Source organism: Siphateles boraxobius, unplaced genomic scaffold (genome assembly GCF_051911475.1).
Source record: "Siphateles boraxobius isolate OS27281-9 unplaced genomic scaffold, OSU_SipBor_1 41, whole genome shotgun sequence".
NCBI lineage: Eukaryota > Metazoa > Chordata > Actinopteri > Cypriniformes > Leuciscidae > Siphateles > Siphateles boraxobius.
The window spans coordinates 34354106-34373537 of NW_027509042.1; the positions used below are offsets into that span (position 1 = coordinate 34354106).

General features: G+C 39.0%; 2 protein-coding genes across 3 annotated transcripts in view; both read left to right on the top strand.

Moving 5' to 3' along the window:
• The first annotated feature begins 167 nt into the window (after nt 1-167).
• Nucleotides 168-4238, top strand: faimb (Fas apoptotic inhibitory molecule b). The gene is made up of 4 exons (XM_077199978.1): nt 168-474; nt 843-1071; nt 1527-1576; nt 1793-4238. The coding sequence occupies exons 1-4, from the start codon at nt 361-363 to the stop codon at nt 1940-1942; spliced, it is 543 nt and encodes a 180-aa protein (XP_077056093.1). The 5' UTR covers nt 168-360; the 3' UTR covers nt 1943-4238.
• Nucleotides 4239-7989: 3751 nt separating this feature from the next.
• The window catches only part of agap1 (ArfGAP with GTPase domain, ankyrin repeat and PH domain 1), a 241979-nt gene continuing 230536 nt past the window's right edge, over nt 7990-19432 (top strand). The window contains exon 1 of one of the 2 annotated variants that reach the window (XM_077199206.1): nt 7990-9177. In XM_077199206.1, coding sequence (XP_077055321.1) covers nt 9015-9177 — 163 coding nt within the window. In that variant the 5' untranslated portion in view covers nt 7990-9014. The remainder of the gene's footprint in view (nt 9178-19432) is intronic. The other variant, XM_077199205.1, reaches the window with a different exon arrangement.

Here is a 19432-nt window from a genome sequence, read left to right on the forward strand (position 1 = left end):
TTATAAAGGCGAGATAGAGAGAGAGAGGACTGCCATCTATTGGTACAAGAGAGGATGCAAAAAAGGGGGACAAATGCTCTTTAACATTTCATTTCATTTTTTTATCTAAAACCTAAGTTCTATTTAAATGTGCTTGAAGTAAAAAAAATAAAAACCTCAATGACTCTCTGCTTGATGAGTTAAGCCTCTTACACTAATGCACTCGTTGCTGAACGAGCACAGGATGGCAACCTTCTCAAGAATATACAGAGATCTAATCAGCCATTACACATGTCGATGGCTATTATGACCAGGCTCAGGCTAAAACATTACAGAGAAATAAACATAATATAGAGTGCTTAATCTTAATAGGCCGACAGAATGTCCGGAGACATTGTGGGAACCTGGGATGTGTCGCTAAGTGATGGGTTTTACCGAATTGAGTTTGAACATGGAACAACAACAGGAAAACGGGTCATTTACATTAATGGGAAGGTGAGATCTAGTCAAATTTGTATGTATTTATTATTATACTATAGGCTATACTATAGCATTGTGTTATATTACTGTCATAATGATATGTGTGAGTGTGTGTGTATATATATATATATATATATATATATATATATACACACACACACACAAAGTATATAATATAAATACATTAATGAAAAAATACATTAAATATCTTACACAGAATATGAGTATATAAAACCAGAAGCATAATGTTTTCTATATTTTTATTCAAGTTTTTATATTTCTATATATTTTTATCTTGAATTTATTCATTTAGATAATAATGTAATATAATATATAGATAAATGAGATCATATCAATCAGTCTCACCAAGTCTTGTTTTTAAGGAGGTGTTGAGGAGGGATTGGCTGTTTAAACTGGTGGGCAAAGAAACATTCCCTGTTGGGAATACAGACACAAAAGCAACCATACATATTGAGGCGGTCACTGGGTTTTCCTATGAGTACACACTGGAGATCAACGGAAAAAGTCTCAAAAAGTTTTTGGACAACCGATCAAAGATTTCCAAAACATGGGTGCTGAAACTGGATGATGCTGATTACAGGATAGTTCTAGGTAAGATTCACAGTGAAAACATCCCTCTTGATTTATGACGCAAAATGATGTTCTTAAAGTTTTTCTGAAAGCCCTTATTTTTCTCAAAGTAATTTATATCCACATGAAGTTTATGAAGATAATCAGACTATCAGGGGTTTCAATTTAGGGGGTCAGCAAATAAAAAAGGTCAACTTATTGGACAGTACAAATAGGCATTTTTTACATGAAAATATGCTTTATATTTTAGGAAGGGGGGTTTTCAAAGGGAGTCATCGGGGTCTGAAGCATCAGTTTGAAAACCCTTATAGACTAATTTATACAGTGCACATGCAATACTAAGAGAACGCAAAAATGATCCTCTAATTTGCCTGTTTGATTTGGCAGGCAGCAGACAGTTTAACTGTAATCTCTGAAGTTAAGACAATTAAGACAACATTATAGCAAACCATTATGTGTTTTTTCTGTTTCACTAGAGAAAGACACTATGGATGTATGGTGCAATGGACAGAAAATGGAGACCATGGTGAGAACTTTTAATACTGCTATTCACACTGGCACAGGGCACAGGCCTTGAAAGATGCACTTTGGTCCATTAAGTCTGAGTCGCGTCAGCTAATGGAGCGGTTGTGTGACCAGTGACCACTGTGGAAATATGAAACACCTTAATCAGTTCACAGCATTCCCATGACTTGTGCTTATTTAGTTACAGGTATATGTTTATATTGATTTCTGTGTGCAGGGGGAGTTTACCGAGAATGGAACCGAGACACACTTTGCAGTGGGGAACCGTGAATGCTGCATAAAAGCAACAACTAGTGGAAGGAAACGGAATGGAATAGTTCATTCCCTACTGGTGGATGGAATCAGGATAGAAGAGGCTATTGAGTAAAATGGAGGCTAATAGAATTCAGATGTGCCAGACATTTACCAACAGTGTACTTTATCAGAATTAGATACAGATGGCACTGAAAAGTTTATTTTTTTCAGTTCAATACATCCAGTATGTTGGCATTTGTTCAGGGTATTGACAAAAACATTTAAAGTTGTTAAATGTCTTTAAGTATCATTAGAAGCACAATCAAACCCATTTAATTTAAATAAATTACACATTTTGTGAAAATGAAAAAAAAAGTTATCCAGACCAGGGTAAGATGACCTTGAGTAGCCTAAGATGACACCCATCCCCACCTTAATTCTTTCTCTTGAGCATAGTACAATATCTCAAAAGCTTCTCAACACAATGAATGGCTGTTTCAGACTGTAACAATGTTTAGGGAAGGAGGCGGAACCGGCGAACAATTTAAAATAAAACAAACCAAAATACCTTCAGCAGCCCCTCGCGGACGACTGCTGCCTACCGAAAATAAACAAAGAACTGCCAGCAGGCCCTCGCGGACGACTGCTGGTTAAAATAAAATACAAATACAAAAAACAAAACAACGTAAAACACAGGCCGGGGGCCTATACCATGAAGCCGGTTTAGGTGGCTAGCCAGCTATGTTTCAGTTTAGTTTGCGTCAACCCTGGGTTTTAGGGACCATGAAAGTGGTTTGGCTTTTAGCAGTGTTCATCGCCATAGTAACTTACGCTCCACGGCAGGTTATGTTTTAGGTAAGAGGTTGCAAACTGAACTTGGACCAATCAGCTGTGAGCAAAGTGACACATGCCTGATGCGATAAAGTCACTCCACCTGTTTCTACTCCAAATTAAAGGTCACTACATAGCAAATGATTCTTAAAGACAAAATCGTCTAGTTTTTAGTGATGCTTATTTAGAATAATAAATTTGTATGATTTAGATATTATTTAGGCCTATGTAATTATTATACCCTTAATCAATCACAGATGTACAATTTTAGTTCATCAATAATTATTTCCCAGTTTAATTAAATATACAAAGGTAATATAAATACACTTTAGCATCAATAGATGAAGCTATAAAATAACTTCATGTGAGCTTAAATGTTCAATTCTCTCTATACCTTTATCAGCTGTATAAAATAACTCCACAACTTTTACTTGCACTGATATACAGTAGCGAGACTTTTTCTTTTAGTTGTCCTTTTTCATAGACAGCTGTTTTCTTCTTGCTGTGTAAATTTGTTTAAAGTCTAACTATTTTAATACTTTTATTTAATAAGTGAATTGCGCTGCTTCTCTCGCGAGAAATTAATCACAGTTTCACTCTCTCAACATGTGATTGGCCGTTTGCTGCTGATGTCACACTTAAACTCCTAAACTCAGGATCAAAGCCCGTTGACAGAGAAAGTTGATGATCAGCATCATGGTACCAACAAAGTCTGGTCGGATTGGTTTGGTTTTGTCAACTCTAAACTAATCCTGTAACCCTGAGTTTGTTCAACTACCATCATGGTACAGGCCCCTGTTCCTCTCTCGATCATCAACGACGTCGCTCCTCCTTTATGCCTCCGCTCCTCCGTGAGAGATGCGAGACCGGTGTGCTTCACAGGTGCTGCTCATTAGCAATCGCACCACCGGCCTCGCGTCGTTCTCTCACGTCCCTCGGCCGTCCTGTTCGCCACATACCCCCATCGCCCCTCACAGGCCGGGGGGTACACCCTCTGTGGACGGCTCGACTCTCCTCCTCCGCCGCCCGGTGGACGGCGACGGCTCCTCGGGTGCCTTGGGCAGACGGCAGGAGTCCCCCGCTCCTCCCCTTCTTTGGTGGACGACAACAGGCTCCGGCCCACGGCGAGCGGCAGCGAGCTCGACCGTCCAACCGGCAACTCACTCAGCGCACCGCCTCGAGCGTCCATGGCCGCGAGTCCCCCGCTCCCTGCTCCTCCCCTTCTGGCGGATGGCAGCAGGCTCCGACCCACGGCGAGCGGCGGCGACTCGCGCACCATACTCGATGGCACCGCGGATTCCCCACAGCGGCGAGGACTCTCTGACAGCGCGTCCCTCCCTCTTCCCGGGCTTCGGCACCAGTGTAGCAATGTTCAGGGAAGAAGGAGGGGGGAACCGGCGAACAATCAAAATATACTTTATTTAAAATAAACAAACCAAAATACCGCCAGCAGCCCCTCGCGGACGACAGCTGGCTACCGAAAATAAAAAAAACAACTGCCAGCAACCCCTCGCGGACGACTGCTGGCTAAAAAAAAACAAAAAAAAATAAAAAAAAAACAGGCCTGTTCCTCTCTCGATCATCAACGTCGTCGCTCCTCCTTTATGCTTCCGGTTCTCCGTGAGAGATGCGAGACCGGTGTGCTTCACAGGTGCTGCTCATTAGCAATCGCACCACCGGCCTCGCGCCGTTCTCTCACGTCCCTCGGCCGTCCTGTTCGCCACACAGACTTTTTATGTAGGCCTATATACTTTGTTACTTCTCAGCAATATACTTAAAATTAAACTTAAGTAGCCTACTTGACTATACTGACAGAAACGTCTAATTTGGAATACTCTACCACTATCAATCAGAACAGTTTCGTCATTTGCCACTTTTAAGTCAAAGCTTAACAAACACTTTCTTAATATGGATTCTTAATGCATTCTCTTAACTTTCAATTGCATTATATTCAATGTATCAGTTACTCTATTGCTTGTAAATGTATCGATTGCTCTGGAAATCTTATTATATCATATTATCTTTGTACTGATTATTCTGTCCTGTTTAGCACTTTGGTCAACCATGGGTTGTTTTTAAATGTGCTCTACAAATAAATAAATAATGAATAAATGAATATACTTAAAATTAAACTTAAGTAGCCTATACTTGACTATACTGACAGAAACGTCTAATTTGGCCTATATACTCAATCGATATATACTTAAAATTATAATTAAGTAGTCTAAGTAGGCCTATAATTGGCTTGCAGTTGTGTTTATACTGTTTTTATTGAGTAGGGTATTCAATATTTTTTTTCTCATGATTTTGATAGTGTCTCATAAACTTACATTGTTTAAAAATATTAATTTATAAAGAAATATAGATATGTTCCGAATTCTGAGTATGTGAATTTGTGTGCAGTCCACTGGTAATGTAAATAACCCTGCCATTAATGGAATTTACGGCTAGATATCATCTCATTTATTCAGTAGGGGACACAATACGCATCTTCTGAAAGAGTACTGAATTTCCGGATTAAAACACAGATGAAGAAGCTTTTTATTTTTATTCATTTTTTATTTTATTTATAAAAAGCAGAGAGGCTCCGATCAGATATTTATACCAAAAAAATATTCTTGGGGCCATGAAAGTTTTGTGAAAATAATCAAAAATGATGGCGCAGGCTGACAACTTAAAAATAAATTAAAAATAAAAACTCTTGATGTTAAGTTCACTTTAAAGCAGTATAAAAATGACTAAACAAGTTTTCTTAGAGAATACTTCAAAGTGTCATTTCATAAATTAAAAAATGTGCCACCTGGTAAACTACAGGTATAATTGCGGACGGTACAAGCAAAAACTTAGTTGTTGTGTACTCAAGGTTTACTACTGTTACATTTAACAAAGTATTCTTTTATACACTAAAAAGTGGGCGAATTTAGTCCCAAGTTGGCTAGTATTGATATAGTAAACCTCCAAGTATATTGATATTAGTAAGCTATAGGCTACTTAATAAATAGGCCCTACTTAAATATATTCTTGAACTTTACTTAGTATACTTCATAAAATGAACTTGAAGTAGGCTATACTTATTTTGATAAGGGACTCAGATAAATGAAAGAAAAAACACAATAACAAACAAATATATAAAATAAAAACAATAATAAATATGTATATGTAAAATACAGCAATAATTACAATACTGAAGTGTTATTTTTATTTAATATTTACTGTAATTAATAGGGTTATTATTCATCGAATTCATGAGTTAGATATATTTTAGATGCCTTTACTATTAAAACTATGGGTTAAATGAATGAAATGATCCAATTTAATTACTATTACTGTTTTTTAATTACTGTTTTTAATTAAAATATGGGTAATTAAATATGTATAATCATATGCCTAAGTCATAGAATAAATTTGCCTTTCAGATGAATGTCTTATACTCTTATTCTGCTTTGTCTGTTTTGGTTATTCAATTATTGAACTAAATTGTCAAAAACAGAGTTCAATTGCTTTAGTATTTTAATGACACTTTAACAAATGTTTACTGTACAAACATTATATTATATCCCCTAACCCTGAAACCTACCATCACAGAAAAAACACAAAAAATGCATTTTTATATTTTCAAAAAACATCACTTAGTATAATTTTTAAGCTGTTTACCAAAAAATTTACCTACAAGGACAAGGATTTTGTACATTGCCCCATAACATAGGGTATCAGGACCCCCCACTCCCACTCCCTCTCTCACTCCCACACACACACACACACACACACACACACACACACACACACACACACTCTCTCTCTCTCTCTCTCTCCCTCCATCATCCTGCATTATATATGCCTAGATATATCTAATATGCTCAAATTTAAAAGAAAATCCATATGCATACAGAAAATGCATACAGGCCAGGGGTTGCATCTTCCTATAAGCCCATGTCAGCACACCAGTAAAAACCAAACCTGCATATGTTTAACCTTTATTGTGGTTAAATTGGGCCGGGGCTCTCCGGGGCTCAGACCCGCCACAAGCCTTCTCGTTTGTGTCCTGATGTGCTTGTTTACAGTCAGTGGCCTACTGGAAATTATGCCACATAAATTTTGATGAAAGTGATGGTTTTGAAAACATATTTCTGACAATAAATTAAAGATTTTTGAAATGGCATGTCTATTTTGTCTTGGTGGAGCTGAGATGAGAACAATCGGTACACGGCTGTATTCTTGTTCAGCTGCTTAATCTCGTTGTCAGTTGACCATGATCGCGTAACGCTCGCGCATGCGCATCTAGGTGACACGGATAAATGTACGCAGCAATATAAAATGAATGTTCCTGGGAGATTCGTAGTTGCGCGGGATGTGGAAGCGCGCAAAAGTTCCAGAAATGTACAAAAGTGCCCTGGCCTTAAATAACCAAGACTAGGTTGACTATGTGTTTTTTTTCCTCATGAGATGTGTTGAGCATTTTGCTTCAGACACCAGATTATCAGCAAACTGCCAAGAGAATTGCTAGCTGGCTACTCAAAATAAACTAGCAATCTATTCAGTCATTTGTATTTGATCTGTGTGAAATATAAGACTTGCTAGACCTACTTTTAGCTAGCAAGCAACCTTTCCACAAGGATAGATTGATTTTATTTTTGTGACTTGTGCATACCTTGATGTGAAATGACGCAGAGTAGGCTGTTTGTGTGTGTGTGTGTGTGTGTGTGTGTGTGTGTGTGTCTGTGTGTTGTAGTAATAAAGAGAGAGAATGGGAGAAGGAAGTTTGTGTGAGGTGGACCTGGTCACCACAGACCCAAATCTTCTCAGCTGTACGTTGCTACTGTCATACGCTGCACTCTTCATGTGGCACATTATGTTTGGCACATTGTATGGGTCACCTATATCATAACAATGCAATACAATGTGTAATCAAGTGATGACTGATTAACAGTAGGCTAATTTAAATGCTAAATGTCCTAATACCTGTTGATACTACAACCATGCAAAGTAGCATATGCTCTTAACCTTGCAGTTTTTTTTTACATATCATGTAGTAATATTTCTCAATTTCTTTGCACAAAACTCTCCAGACAGTGCCATTTAATGGTTTATTTAAATTAAAAAAAATTCCCAGCATACCCACGGACCCCCCTAGGGAGAGCACCCCCACTTAATAAATCCCAGTTTAACCCGGGGTGGGGTGACCATGCACACCCATGTTATCATAAGACTCTGAGGTCATATCCGAGTGTGTTGCAGAACTGAGACCAAAAGGTCATTCTTATGGTTTACAGGGTCCACTAATCAGACAACACATGTTTTCAGGCCGGGTAAGATAAAGGCACCATATAGCGCCCCCATCCTGTGTGTGGCGACCTGTATGCGATTTTATGACAACGAACTGCGCAGAATTAGCGCAGCTACGACCTTGACGACGGCTCCGAAGCACCGACGTTTTTCCAGTAGGAAGCGTCAAAAGGAAGGAGCAGGCGCAATGATGTTTGAGAGGATACAGACGGGACGGACCTCAGTGCGGGAGAAAAGGGAATGCACCCATCTTTGCGGATAAAACAAGAGAGATACCAGAAAAACCCGGCGATAGTATCTCGTTGAGGTTGGCGCACCTGGTTTTGTGGTTTCGCATCGAGACCGCAGAAAGTATTTAATTGGTTGTAATGTCAGCACGAGCCGAAGTGAACAACAGGAGAGAGCGAGTTGACTGTGCTGGGAACACAGCAGACATACCGTGTCCAGCTCGTTTGTGCGAACTGTAGTTTCTCGGCGAGTTAGAGTTTTAATAATTTATCTTCGTCTCACCCCCTTTTGCCGCTGAAACTGGTCAGTGTGTATGAAGCACACTGCCGGAGTCGACCATGTGGACTCTTCTCGCCTCGGACTATAGACCTGAGATGGCCTTCACTTGCCTATTATAGTCGGTAATGACGATGCGTGGTGATTTGGTGGAGCTTCTTTGTTTTTATGCGGTATTTACGAGGATATGGGGCATATGACTTTATCCTGGGATTTCCAATCCGGACAGCTGCAGCTCTCCCTCCAGCGTCTGGACTTCTGTTGTAGTAGCCTACACATATACTCAAATATTACATGCACTGATATCAAATCCGCTGCTAGATGGTAGTCTCGCATGACGTGTTAGGTGGTTTAACGCCTAATCATTAGTTAGATTTGCAGCCATCTGTGATTGCATCCTATTTACCCAGTGTACATTTGGGATCATTTGGAGTTTTGGCTAAAATCGTTAAGAGCTGACCTCAGACCTCATGTGGACATCTGATCTCACTCCTGTGTTTGCAGCACATCAGTGTCCCTAAATCACCTGCAAACACTCTTTAGATAATTGCATATCGGGTTCCATTGGAAGAGATTACATTGCAAACATGAATTATCAGCAGCACCTGGCGAACTCAGCTGCGATCAGAGCTGAGATCCAGAGGTTCGAGTCCGTCCATCCGAACATCTACTCCATCTACGAGCTGCTAGAGCGGGTGGAGGATCCACTGCTGCAGAACCAGATCCGAGAGCACGTCATTGCCATCGAAGGTAAGGGCAACAAGGGCATTTGAATCTCATTCAGGAGCCAGTTTTCAGAATCTTTAATTGTACGTTATATTTGGTGGCAACGAAATGGGATGGGACGACAAACCTGCATTATAGCATGCCACTTTTATGAAATCTGTGTCCACTCCCAGTGTCATAAAAAAAATACACAATGAGTTTTATATTACATAATGAATAATGCCAGTACAAATCAGGCCATTCCAAAGGGTGATTATTAGTTCTCTCTCTTCACATGACGAGTGCACTTTCTTTTCAATCTAAGAAAAAGTTTTGGACCTTTGGCTTCTAGAAATGAGAGGTAGTAAATCTTTTATTGGTTATTGTAGTTTAAAAAAAAAAAACATTTACTTGTCTTCAAGACATCTAAGATTTCCGATTTAGTCATTGTAAGTGTGAGAGAGGTTTGAGTCAAACTTTAAACCGAGATGATCCGATTTTAGTCAGCCAGATATTTCCCATATGTGATTTTTCACTATATATAACCAGGTTAAATAGATTTAGAGTATGTTCGATAGGTTATATAGTATTTGATTGACTCATAGGTATACAACACTACAAACCTTTGATCTGCCAGTCACAGCATAAGTTCATTCGTCAAAATTTAATGTCATTTACTCTGAATAAGATCCGTACTGTCACAAGGAATTGTTGATGGTTTGTGTCAGATGCAGATTTCATTCTTGCTACTTATAGAGGATTGAAGGTAGTGTTTATGTATGGTTTGCATGAAGATTTCTTTGTAGGGTGGTGGGAGAGTGCCTGTCATGGTCTGTGAGGTTTAATGCCCTGTCATTTTTTTTTTTAATAATACTGTAGTTAAGATATAATCATCATGGTTTTTACAAACACATGCAAATGCTGTCAGTTTTAGCAGTAGGTTATGTAATGGCAAAATGAGAAACTGCATTGTGCTTGAAATGAAACTCAGTGTTCCACTAGATTGCAGTGAGTGTTTTGGTAATGAGGTAAAGTGGGCTTCTTGACTGTGTGTGTGTGGTCAGTGACATGTCTCTGTCAAAGCTGATGTATGAATCTTTGACCGATTTCAATGGAAGTAAAAGGGTTCTTTATTTGTTGAGACATGCACATGGATCATCCTGACATAGACAAACCTGTCACTCCCATAGCACACCCCCTCTACAGACCCCGGCCTGTCTATTTCCTTAAAAACCAAGACAGACTTGGGAATGGAGTGTTTACTTGCTTAGTGGAATCAATAGTGATTCTTTTGAAATCCTACTTATAATTCCTTAAATTATAATAGACCTAGGCTTGTTATGTTGCATGTGGTCATGAGTCAAAGTTGGCATTCTAAAAGCAGAACTTGATAGAAGTTATGTTTGTTTTGTTGTCAAAACTGGTTGACTTCTGGCGTTGCAGTGTTTTACTAATCATGTTAGATAAGTGCTAACTAACTAACTGCTGTCATTACTAGCTATGTGTACTTGGTAGTGAATTTAATGCAAACAATCTGAATATCCCAAAAACAGTCTGCAGAATAATCTGCATTTAGGAATTTAATGTGTAAAGGTGGATTAAATGTCTACTTTGATGCCACTTTCATTAACTACTCCCTGACCCTCTAGTTTAACAGATGGCAAATCTGAGCTGAAAAGCGATACTTAAAGTGCCCCTATTTTAAAGTTTCCTAATGTTGTTTTGGAGTCTCCTACAACAGGTTTACATGCATCAAAGGTAAAAAAAACCTTTGATGCAAAGGTTTCATTTTCTCAAAAATTTGCACATCCCCACATTTTCAATGATTCTCAAACGACTCGTCAGATGAATCAATCTCTAAATCCTTCCTTTCCGTGAGCTACTCTGCTCTGATTGGCCAGACAGCTCAGTCTGTTGTGATTGGTCTACCGTGTACAGCGTGCATCGAAAACAAAAACGCCCATTGCCATAACAACATCACCTGTCCTGAGGCTTCCTACACCGTAAACTAAACACAGTAACGAACAATCCGATGATGAAACATTGAAAGAACTAGTTATTCAGCCCGAACCTCCATCGCAAGGACGACTCGAGCAGGACGTTTCTCAGTGATGCGCTACTCAGTTTGAGGTACATTATGAGATGTTGCAACTGTAACTCTTCACCATCAGCATTAACAAGTGCATGTCCATCAACAAACCGATTATTTTACTTGTACTAATTTATTTACAGAGTATTTTTCTAATATATTGTGTGAACGTGGAAATTGTATCAATAACAGTACATACATTAGCCAAGCTCTAGCGTGAATGACTGATGTAACATAAACGTTGGTAAAACAAATCTTGCTCCATGCTTAGCCTAATCTTTCCTCAAAGTAGTGAGAACGACAGACAATCTGCATTAATAGACACAGTTTTAGGTAATAGTGGCCCACAGCTGATTATCAGAAGTATTTCAGTAAGACAGTAATAATGTGAGTTAACCAGTTAACAGGAGACCAACACAATATAAAACTTGAAACTAAGTATTTTAAACACCATCTTTCAAGAGCAAGCGGTTTGCGAATCCTGCATTGAACTCCGAGATTTGAGACGCAGTCATCAGTAAAATAAAGGGAATTATTTAGGATTATACTGCTGTGGTATCATGGAATGAATTTCAACCACTGATTCTTCACATACTCGTCCTTGGGCAGTGGAAAAAATAATGTGGCTTTACTGTCACATTGTAGTGCACAGCATCTTCTCGACATGATGCTATCCAGCATCCACTGGAATCAGCTGCAGTGTTTGAGGTTGAAGTTGTCCCTGGTGTCTGCACACACAATAAGTGGGCGGGCAATATGCTAATGTTTCGTCTTGACATCATAATTGTCTCTTTTGAAAAATAATTAATTTTATTGACTCAGAGTCGAATCCTACTTTTGAAAGACAATAACTTAACTATATACGTTGCACTTTAAATTTTAAATTTTGCAGGATGTTTTCATTCATTTAGAGCTATGTTATACACTACATGAAAGGTCATTTTCAAAAATCCATAATAGGGGCACTTTAACACGCCCTGTGATCTGAAGCACGTCTGTCTTCGGATATTAGACTGGTGTAGCATTTACATTAGGGCTGGGCGGTTTATCGAGTTTTTACAATATATCGATATTTTTTTTCCCCACGATATGGAATGAGGCAATACCGTTTGTATCGATACAGTAGTTTGATACGAGCACATCTGAAAAATAGTGGAGTTCGCAGTGTGAGCTCCCGCAGTGAAAGAACAGTACAATTTGTCCTAAACATGACACAAGCTTATTAAGCGCTTCAAAATAACTGGTAAGATAGTTAACAAGTTTAAAGCAGCTTGCTCTGTCAGATGCTCGGACAGATAGCCTACTGTTAGTGACTGAAAGATAAATACTGGCGCTGTTTAATGCGTTTGAGACGTGGTGCTTTCCTCAGTGCTTAACTTACATTTCACAGATATATTCTCCATCTGTAAATGTTCAAACAAATATGTCCATATCATTGTCAGGAGAGGACGAGCTTCTGCAAATTAATCTCCTCTAAAATTTAAGATTCCGTGAATGAGCGCCGCCGCGCGCATGCACGCCAAACAGACAGTAGCAGACAGTAGCACAATAGAACAGTAGCGAAATAAGTCTAACTAAAATACATATTACTAAAATATTTGTTGTTGGAGACAATAAATGTGCCATATGTGGAATTTTAAATCTACAAGTATATTTTTATGAAAGTGACAATTTTAATGGGGTAATCAAATGCAGGCTAATATAATTAGTTTGTGCTTTTTTTTTATTTTCATTTTTAGTTTAGCCTTTAGTCATTTTTATTTTTCATTTAGTCATTTTTAGTAATTTTTTAGCCCATAGTCATAAAAACAAAAGCATTATTTTTGTTTTTAGTTTGTAATGTTACAAAGTTAGAATGTAATGTGATTTTAACCACCTTTTTTACACATAATATATTGCATAGCCTACATTACATTCCCTATTTGTTTCCATATCCTTCAATATCATTGTTTGGAAATCATTGAGCAGGATGTGAAATAACTTTTTTTTAAAAAATAAATACATTTTCTTTATCCAAATAGAAAAACGTAGACAGTACCGAGATATATATCGTATATCGCCATTTAACCAAAAAATACCAAGATATGATTTTTTTGGCCATATCGCCCAGCCCTAATTTACATTGGTGTGCACTTTAATTCATTTCACACAAGACGCCTGCTGACACATCAGGGATGGGTTGGTCTGAGCCTAAGCAGATCGCTCTCTATGCAAGGCATGTTTGTGATCCCAGAGACGCGCATCTTGGCGACACTCTGGCCTCCCTGTTTCTTGCATAAAGGGCATGACATTTATAAGAATGAATAGTGTAGCTTGTGCATAGAAAAGAAGAGTTGGATGAATGTTGGATAAAACAGACCTTCTGAGAATCTAAAATTCAGAAAACTATCATGCACAATCATATACAAGTATTAAAGTAAATGTTGTTCAGTTCTGATTTCATATTCATTTTATGCTCGGTCAAGGCAAACGTGAGCGTATGAGCATTTTATTTGCATTTGTTTTATCCAGCATTTTTGATGTAATGTCCCCAAAATGTGCATAAAAATAAATTGATGGAAAATGTCTTATGCGAATTTGGAGTAATGTTGTGAAATTTGGTACATTGCTTGGGGAAAGTGTGAAAAGTGTCTGGACCAAGTTTTGAATCTGTAATGTCTATTCTATATTGCCATCAACAGTTGAAATTTGACCTTTCATTTGCTGGTAAATTTTTACCTGAATAGCCTTCTAATAATTATTGCTGGGTGGTATACCGGTTCATACCGAATACCATTGTTTATGTTTTTTTATGATATGAATTTTTAATATACTGAAATACAGGTGTAAATAACGTTCGGAACACGGCGTGGCACGACCCCGTTTGGAAGGGTCCCTTTTCACCTGCACTGTGGTGAGGGCACAGCTGTATGTTTTACTAAGCGTGACTGTGAAGATGGATAGGTTAAACTATAGCTGTCAAATTATATTAGTGTTTCCCTTACATTGGTTCACAACATCAACACTGCCCGCCACAAATAGATTTTCCAAAAGGCTTTGACATCGTTGAATAAACATGAGCACTGGTTTCAAAGTCAAAACGCATTGTGGGTGTTTTTATATGAAAGTCTCTAGAAAAGTTTTGATGTTCTTTTCATTTAATCTTTCTTTATCTTTCCTGATGAAGCAGCGTTATGAGTGCTGCGCTGCTTTGTGTACAGCCGTTACCAGGGAAACCGCTGTTTCTGCCGCTCCTAAAGCGCCTCCTGCTGACACCTCTTTGTAAACAGCATATTTTTGTGGGGCCTTGCAAACCTGTATACTAGTGACAGTAAAATAGGACATTCTAAGTCAGTCTACTGCAGTATTTCCTCCCTCAATCAGTAGAAAATGTGGTTAACACCCAGTCATACGTTGGGGAAGAACTTTACCGTGAAACCGGAATACTTTTTAAAAATACCGTGATGTACATTTTTGGTCATACCTCCCAGCACTACAAATAATTATTCCTCTTATTCTTTTTAGTGTGAATTGCATCAATGTCTGCCAAATATATTTTATGACATTTTGAATTTTATATAACTTTCGAAAACTTCTATCTAATTTCATACTTTATTGGCCACACAAAGTTGATAGATACCCAGTGTTCCTCAGTTATTAATTTTGTCATAAAATGCTGAGTTTTAGCTATTTGGTCTGTTGTGTAAAGCCATTTTGAATTTCACGCAGCTGTTTTCGTATAACACCCCTGTAAATATGATAGCAAAACGTCAAAAAGGAGGGTGTCTCTCGGCACCGGTGCCAGACATTTTTCCCTCCTAATTTGCCAATAAAAGTAGCTAAAAAAAGCCAGAAAATAGAATAAGAAACATTGATTATAAGCGGACTCATAGTTCTGTTGCTTTTTGAGAAGCTCATTGTGTGTCTGGTTAAATTTTCTGTCGAAAGCCTAACCCCAACACTGTCCACTTTTGCAATGCAGGACAGGTTCCCTGTTGGGATTGTTAGCTAGGAAATAACTGGCAGATCTAATGGCTGGGGTTATTATGCTAGGGCAACAGTGCTTTTCAACACACCCCTTCCAAATGAGAGGTTGCAGCATCATGCAGATGTCAGATACACAGCCCTCCCATCCAATCTGTGTGGAGGGCACCATTAGAGAGATGTAGTCACAGCCATCCATATAGTTAGTTAAATGCGTACAGAGGAGCGTGCGTCACCCCGTGAAATGGCAACAAGGTTGTACTGTCAAATTGGTCCATCCTTAAAATTAGATCTCACATCCTACTGCTGAGTCATACTCTGCTTTTATGGCCATTATGTCTGGTACATTAAAGATTTTGGCCATCTCTTTTGCATTTCTCAGAGCTTTCACTGTGGTCAGCATTTTACCCAAATTGAACTAAGCATTTGGTGCAGTAGAATGCGAACCAGAGCAATGGCTGCAAGGAGACCATATATCTTTTTATATTTAATTAGGAGGACCTGAATCACAGCCGTAGAAACTATAGCTAGGAGAGAGGGACGGGACAGCATATGTGGGGGCCATATGTTGAAAAGCGTGCAAAGTCTAGACTGGGTTCAGGGATTAACAAGCTAACAGTACAGTTGAATTAAATGGTTCAGTGGGATTCTGAACACAAACAATAAAGAGGCAGATTAGGGGCAGTAACTGTCTCTTCTAGTTATGAGAGTAAGTAGATTACTTGACCTTCACTGATTCCCACATAGGCTACGTCTACATGAATCCATTCCAGATACATTTGAAAATGGCGTTTTCGTTTCAAAACTCTCTCCGTCCACACTAGTGTTTTCCAAAAGTCTCTTGTCTGCACTGAAATTAAAAATCATCTTAATGTGCATGTGTAAAACTTAACAAAAGCTCACTGAGATGACCAGACATAATAAAGTTCTCACGTTATTCTTCTGGCGCAATCATTTTATTAGGAAAATATCCCACCACATATTGGTGTGTCCAGGTCGACCTCAATCGCCATTCCATGTATGGTCTAAAATGCAATTACCCTAATGTTTTGACACAGGACAGAAATTGCAAGTAAACTTTCCTAAAAAGTAGTTCCTCGCCATAGAAAAGCACCTCTTCTGCGGATGGCATCACAAGCTTCTATTGTGAACACACCGCTCTGCTGCCGTGTTCTAGCGAGAAGACGTGTAAGAAGCTAATGGTGCTTGTCCACTACTGTGGCAAAACTATACTCAGTAAACTCTAATTAAATTTGGAAATAGGGAAGCTTTGTTTCCAAATTCCCCAAGTAAAGATATCCTGTCAATTTCATAAATTTTTGCAAACCCAGTATAACCAATGAAAGCGTCCAAACTGCAATATTTAACATATTAAATAGGAATATATATATAACAACTGCAAAGCATCCAATCTGTAAACAACATAATTTACGCACTGAATCCAGCATAAACTCCGGCATAACCTGCATATTTTTAAACGCTCAACTACCTGAACCTCCCAGTGATTGGCTGCCGAACTGCCCAACCTTTTGACGCTCTCGGATGCTCTCAACGCTTTCTCTGGTTCGCTGTCAATCCCACAATGCACTGCGTGAGCGTGAAGCCCAACTTCCATATGAATGAGTTAAAACGCTCTCTCTGCTCGACTCACCCTGCGCCAGTGGGCACAAACCGTAAGCTCGTAAGATGCTGCTAAAATTTTTTTTTTATTTAAATTAAAAGTTTTCTTACTGTTGGGGGGTGGGGTGGCAGATTTTTTAAAGTTTTTTTTTTTTAAACCTTTTGTTCCAGCTCTTTTGTTATAGCTTCTGTTGCAAGGGTGCCTCCATCTTGCATTACTAGGACCCATGACGTCACTGGGTTGGTTGTCTTGCCTGAGTTACGGTAGAGATACCGTTATAGACCGACAGTGGAGGAAAGTGAAAGATAAGGACAGAGATAATGAAAGATGGAAACTGGAAAGCCACAGGGCATCGGAAGACAAAAGAGCAACCACTATTGAATTGCTCCTGGATGTAAAAAATGAGTTTTAAAGTGTTAAAGCAAAGGACAATTAAGATTGCATTTTCATAAACTGCAGCTGAAACGGAAAACATTACTGCTTCGCCTCCCGATACGCATTCAGGTACAAGACCCACTGCCTCAAGATTTTCATAGTTATACTTGTCTATACAATATGTAGCCAAAATGACTATCAGAAATTAAAATGAACCACAACCATTATAAACCCCCGTTTGTCATTCCACAACATGCATAGATCAAAGCTGATACAAACCGCAAAATAAATATTTATTATTGTGATTCCACATTTACCAATCATCAGGACTCCATACGTTGGATAATCTTCAACCTTTATCCATGTCATCTTCCTTGCCATCTTTTTTGATCCCTTAGCATATTGTGCAATCAATTTTCTTTTTTTTTTTTTACCAACTTTTCCTTCACTGCTGGAGTCCTGAATTATTTTTCTTTGCCTATTTTGTACCTATCAGCCCGGAATTGTCTCGCTAATAGCACTGGAGCCCTCTTTTGGTCATCTACTTGGTGACGGATATTATGAGTTTTTTTTTTGTCTATTACTAGTAACGATTACAGCAACTAAGCAGAAAAATCAAAGAAGAGAATCGAAACTGTTATAATCCTCATTAATCCAACGGAACCAACCAACCCTGTGACGTCACGTTGTAGTACTGCAAGATGGAAGCGCCATTGTTACAAAAGCTGTAACAACATCTTTTTAGTTTAGAGACTTTTTGATAAGTGGAAATCCTTTTTTTTCTGAGAGTGTTGGTACAATGTAGCCTGACTACGTCAGACTTCCTACTTCCGCTAATTTCATTTCGCTCCTGTAGTCAGTCTGAGATAGCAGCCTATCTTTCTGTTTTCCACCGGCCTGAAAACAGCCTGGCCAATCAACGAACAGAGGGCGGGCTGAAAGCCGTGACGTAGTCGGTAAGCGCAGTGTTTAAGATTAGGTCAGGGAAATCGAAAACGACCGCTGATATGGAGACGCGGATGCAATTCGCTCTGTTGTGGAGAATATTCCCGGCATTAGCAAACTGAAGCCCGAACACGAAGAGTGTGTATTAAACATTTTGAATGGAGGTGATGTTGTGGCCCTACTCCCTTTGGGAAAAGTTTAATTTATCAACTATTACCGATCGTCAGCGAGAAACTGGGGAGCCTTTTGACAGGTCAGTGTCTCTTTTCTTTTCCAGGTCTTAAATACCGTAAAACTTCAAATAATAGCCCGGGCTTTTATTTGCCCAAATCGTCGAACTGCACCGGCTTGTACTTGAGATAGGCGTCTAACTTATATGAGACAGGCCTTTATAGTTGAGATGTTGTTCATTGAGATGTTGTTCCTAGAGTCTATAATCTCTAAAAATCTCCAAATGCTCCACGTGAAACCGCGGTCTTCCGACCTCTTACTATCTTGTCGATTGATTTTTATGAATATGCGCGAGGGAGAGAGAGCCAAGACAGCGCTCTTGTTGTTTGTAGACGTGGGAGTGCGCGCGCGCGGCCGGGGCTCTCTCTCTCTCTCTCTCTCTCTCTCTCTCTCTCTCTCTCTCTCTCTCTGTCTGCTCGTTTGTGCCCTGTCAAGCGCAGCAGTCATTCTATTACATCACTCACAGATCAAAAAAGTCGTTTACAGCCATGTTCACTCGGTTATTTCGCTCGCATCATCAAGTGTTTACAGTGGAAGTTCGATCATAGATTTGAGTTCGATGCATGATGTCTGTGGTTCGATGCGGCTGTGTCGGCGCATAACATACGTCATAAACAAACTTATCTGATTGGCTTACGGGTAACCAATGATTTTAAACTTCAGTACGCGCCCCCTAGCGAACACTTCTCTATTATGCTATCCCAGACTCTGTGTACGAAGCAAAGTGAAGTAGCAGAGTCTGGTATTACCAGGCTAGGTACAATGGGTCACATGAAGAAAAATGCGCCACCATTTTCAAATGCCTTCATTTTCATGGTCCACACTATTATGTAAAAACGGCTTTTTTAAATGTATTTATTTTGGAGCGCATCTTCTGAAAGCTCTGCTTTTGCAGGACAAAAAATATGCATTTTCAAATGTATCTGGATTAATATAGAGCTAACTTTTGAAGGTGTTTATTTGCTGTTCTCAAAACCAAGGTGTTACATCTTTTGGGGTTTTGGTTCTCTAGCAGTAAGTGGGACAAAACATCAGTAGCATGATGGGTCAGTCCCAAGGGCCTTTTTTTTCTTTGT

Coding starts and splice junctions, on each gene's coding strand:
- faimb (XM_077199978.1), top strand. CDS start 361: ATGTCCGGAGACATTGTGGGAACCTGGGATGTGTCGCTAAGTGATGGG. Junction 1,072..1,526: donor TGATTACAGGATAGTTCTAG/GTAAGATTCACA, acceptor CTGTTTCACTAG/AGAAAGACACTATGGATGTA. Junction 1,577..1,792: donor GACAGAAAATGGAGACCATG/GTGAGAACTTTT, acceptor TTCTGTGTGCAG/GGGGAGTTTACCGAGAATGG.